Source organism: Papaver somniferum, unplaced genomic scaffold, assembly GCF_003573695.1.
Source record: "Papaver somniferum cultivar HN1 unplaced genomic scaffold, ASM357369v1 unplaced-scaffold_133, whole genome shotgun sequence".
Taxonomy (NCBI): domain Eukaryota; kingdom Viridiplantae; phylum Streptophyta; class Magnoliopsida; order Ranunculales; family Papaveraceae; genus Papaver; species Papaver somniferum.
Genome location: NW_020622492.1, coordinates 1,685,518 through 1,689,323, shown reverse-complemented (window position 1 = coordinate 1,689,323; position 3,806 = coordinate 1,685,518). Strand labels below are relative to the sequence as shown.

The following is a 3,806-nucleotide window of genomic DNA, read 5'->3' as shown; positions in this document are numbered from 1 at the left end:
TTTCGGGATGGACGAAGGAAAGAGGGCTCACTATGTGAAGAATAGAATACTCAAGTAGAGTAGTGGAAAAGGGAAGCTCTTGGTATGTTTATTGTGCTCTTGTTAGGGCGGTATTATACACAAGTTGGTTGCCAGTAACATTGTGGAGGAAGAATAGTGATCTTAAATCTGTTTTGAAATTTTGAATTCTTACATTTTTGAATTTGAATATGAATTTTAGTTGTGTATTAGAATTTGGTTGCAGTTAGATTGTGGAGGAGTAATTGTCCAATTGTTTAAATTTGTTTTGAAATTTTGAATTCTTAAATTTTAGTCATATATTAAAATTTTCAAGGATATTTAAGTAATATGATAGATTTGAATTACATTGTAATCCAATAACCCCAACCGAACATATTTTCTTATACCAAGGAATCCATTTCCTGGAATCCAATTCTAGGAATTGGATTACCCTATAATCCAATTCCTGAGATTTGAAAAACTTGAAACGAACGAGCCGTTAGGGTAATCAGGGAAAATGCTCTCTTAACATGATAGCCATGAAACAAAATTTCATCGTACTTCTCTGAGCTTGTTTTACTTGTGAAAGCTTCTCATGCCATGACAGTAAGGCAAATTTTCCGCAAGACGACTTAAAAACTTGAGGTAGCATTTGATAAGAGACTAATAAAAGATGTGATGTTTTTTAGTGTCGCATAGTGTAAAATCTAATAGGAAGCACAATCTTATACGGAGCAATATATTTCATTCATTGGAAAGAGAGCATATACACAATAGTCATTGATAATCTGGCTAATAAGAAGAAAAAAGAAGAAACAAAAAAAGGTTTGACCCGACAACATCTAAGCAATTTAGCACTTCGTCTCTTCAAGTGAAACTAAATATCCGTGACAATCTGATAACCCACAAACAGATTACAAGAGGAAAGACCAGTAATAATGCCTTTAACCATGCAAATGTCCATGTTTACTTTGGAATATCTTGTGAAGAATGGTTCCTCTCTGAAATAGCATGGAAACCCTCCTCCTCAATGTTATCCTTCACTACGCAAAATAAAATTATACAAATATATATACACCATCTTCATTTTCTTTTCTGATCATGGCTCACCCCAGGCGCAAACTCTAAAACACATAACAGAAGATAATAAAGTAAATAGATATTTGGTAAGTTGATTATCAAATACTCTCAGTTGACTGTGGAAAGGGCTTCGCAAACAACTCGAAAGAGTACTTTAGATGAAAAATAGACAGATCTCCTCACAAGATAACAGACAAAGTATTAGAGTGAAAATAACCAAAAATATCACTGTCTCAAAGCATCTATTAACAATTCTTTAACAGTCAGCTTGATCGGTACCACAGTTAAGAAGTCACTCCAGATTGCAGCTTGTGAGCTTCATCAACAAGACATGGTTACAAGGTGATTCAGGACATAGGTTTCATAGCTACATAACATGGACACTCCATTGTCTAGAAATGTCCCCTATGAAGACACCAATGCTCGGCTTCGGGCATTGATGTCCGACATCTGAAAGACCCTTGATGTGAACTTGCCCTTAATAGTGTTAACTGTGGTGTGTAGGTGATTAGTCTACTTGCACGCAGCAAAGATTACACACAATATATCTTTCTAGGTGACCTCCTATGTGCATATTTCTAGCAAATACCCCATAAGATTGCAACAAAACCCACATTCAATAACAAGATAAGGAAAATAAGTTTACTTCAAGAACACCACATTATTACAATATACAAGTTCAAGTATCAGCATTCAGCAGTTTCAAGATTCATACTTAATAAAACTCCTTAACTACATACCAACAAGATTGCTAACAAGAGTGCATAAAGTGCATTAGAAGGAGAAATTTACCCGAGGTTAGCAATGCCACTGATTGGATCAATAAGCTGCAATGCCTGTGGTTGCTGTTGTTGTTCTTGCTGCTGCTGCTGCTGCTGCTTCTGCTGATTAGGAGCACCGACTACTGCAACACTCAATGTTGTTTTAGTAACTGAAGGCAGACTCTTTGTATCAACTAACCGCCACATATACATTGAAGCAACGGTCCGATAAGGTCTCCATTTCTCACAGAGTTGCTCCATTTGCGACGGACGAGGTAATTCTTCTAATCCATAAAGTAACTCAACTCCCTTTCGAACACCTAAATCTCCCATTGGTAAAACATCAGGTCTATGAAGAGAATTCATCATGAACATATGAACAGACCAAGAACCAATTCCTTTAACCATGGTAAGCATTGTAAATAAAGATTTATCATCCATATCTACAATGGACGAGTCCGAAAGAATTCCATTTTTATATTTATTAGCTAAATCATGAAGATAACTAGCTTTTCGAGCAGAAACCCCAATTTGACGAAGTTGTTGAGGATTTGTTGCAAGAACGGATTCAGGTATAACACTTGATTCACCACCACACAATGATATAAATCTTGTATAAATTGAAGTACCAGCTTTAAGAGCAAGTTGTTGATAAAGAATACTTTTAGTTAAAGCAAGAAATGGTCGATCAAAAGAACTAAAAACCGGTCGATCATAACAATCAATTACACGAGAGAAAATTGGATCAGATGCTTTTAAATGACGAATAGCGCATTCGATTTCCCCTTCACATGACAATGTTTTTGTAACAATTCTAGGAGGTAAAGCACGAATTTGCTGAATAGGGATTTTTGGGGTTTTTATTCTGCTGTTGTTTTCTTGAAAGGGTTTGGAATTAGAGGAATCTGAGGTATTCTCGGGTTTCTCTAATTTTCTGATTTTTCTCGGTCTGAATGGGATTTTTGATGTAGTTGATGTTTGGGTTTGAGAAGTTTCTTCCGATTTTGGTGATAATGGTGGTGGTGGTGTTGGGGAGATCGTAATTGAGGTGGAATCAAGAGGACGGTGAGATTCAGAGGGTTGATGCTTGTGGTTGGTTTGTTCCCCCATTGATGATCTTAGTTTCATCACTTCCTCTTCTTCTTTTTTACTATTTCTCTTTTTCTTAGGAAGTGTGTTCGTTAATGGAGAAAGCAAAACCAGAAAGAGAAAAAGAGGATTCGACTGGATTTGAGTGGGGTAGTAAAATTAAAACTGATACTCTTCCACAGCAAACACCAAGATTGATTGCTATGGGGTGTTCCAAAATACATAGGGTGTACTAATCCAGGATATCATATGGTTAACATATTTTTGTTAAGGGTAGCATCCGTTGACATGGTTAGTGACATAATCTTGACATTTTAGCGCCATTTTTTCTAATAAATCCAACAGGTAGTAAATTTGAAGTTTATTTTTGGTGATATGTTTTTCTTATAAGTCTCTAGACTCCATCAAAAAATGAAAGCATTTGAAGTGTATAAGACCACCATCTACCATTTTGAATATCAACAGTTGAAGATTGACAGTTCAAATTAAAATTTATGGATGATGAAGTTTTGTATTTCGGAATACTCTCATTTTTTGGAGGAATGTATGGTTTTATACGAAGAATATATCACCAAAATCTTAGCTTCAAATTTATCGTCGTTTAGATTTTTTAGAAAAAATGGAGCTAAAATGTCATGATAATGTCATTCTAACCATGTCAAAGGATTCTTCCCTTGTTTGTTATACGGAAAATATATTCCTCCACTATGCAGGTATATTTTCATCTTCCGTATCTATTTCTTCCAAAATTTTCTTTCTCATTTCTACCCGAATTTTGATTTTGTTAAAATTCGGATAGATAAAATTGCATTGTAGCAATGATTAGTATGTTTGTATTATATATTTCAATTATCGTACGTATGGCAAGTGTATGCC

At 35.2% G+C, this 3,806-nt stretch overlaps 1 protein-coding gene across 1 annotated transcript; it reads right to left on the bottom strand.

Annotated features, from left to right (window-relative positions):
• Window positions 1-728: 728 nt before the first annotated feature.
• Window positions 729-3,097, bottom strand: LOC113333434 (probable DNA-3-methyladenine glycosylase 2). Its single transcript, XM_026579913.1, has 2 exons — window positions 1,873-3,097; window positions 729-1,124 (listed from the first exon to the last, which is right to left on the bottom strand). The coding sequence occupies exons 1-2, from the start codon at window positions 2,967-2,969 to the stop codon at window positions 1,100-1,102; spliced, it is 1,122 nt and encodes a 373-aa protein (XP_026435698.1). The 5' UTR covers window positions 2,970-3,097; the 3' UTR covers window positions 729-1,099.
• Between the last annotated feature and the right edge of the window lie 709 nt (window positions 3,098-3,806).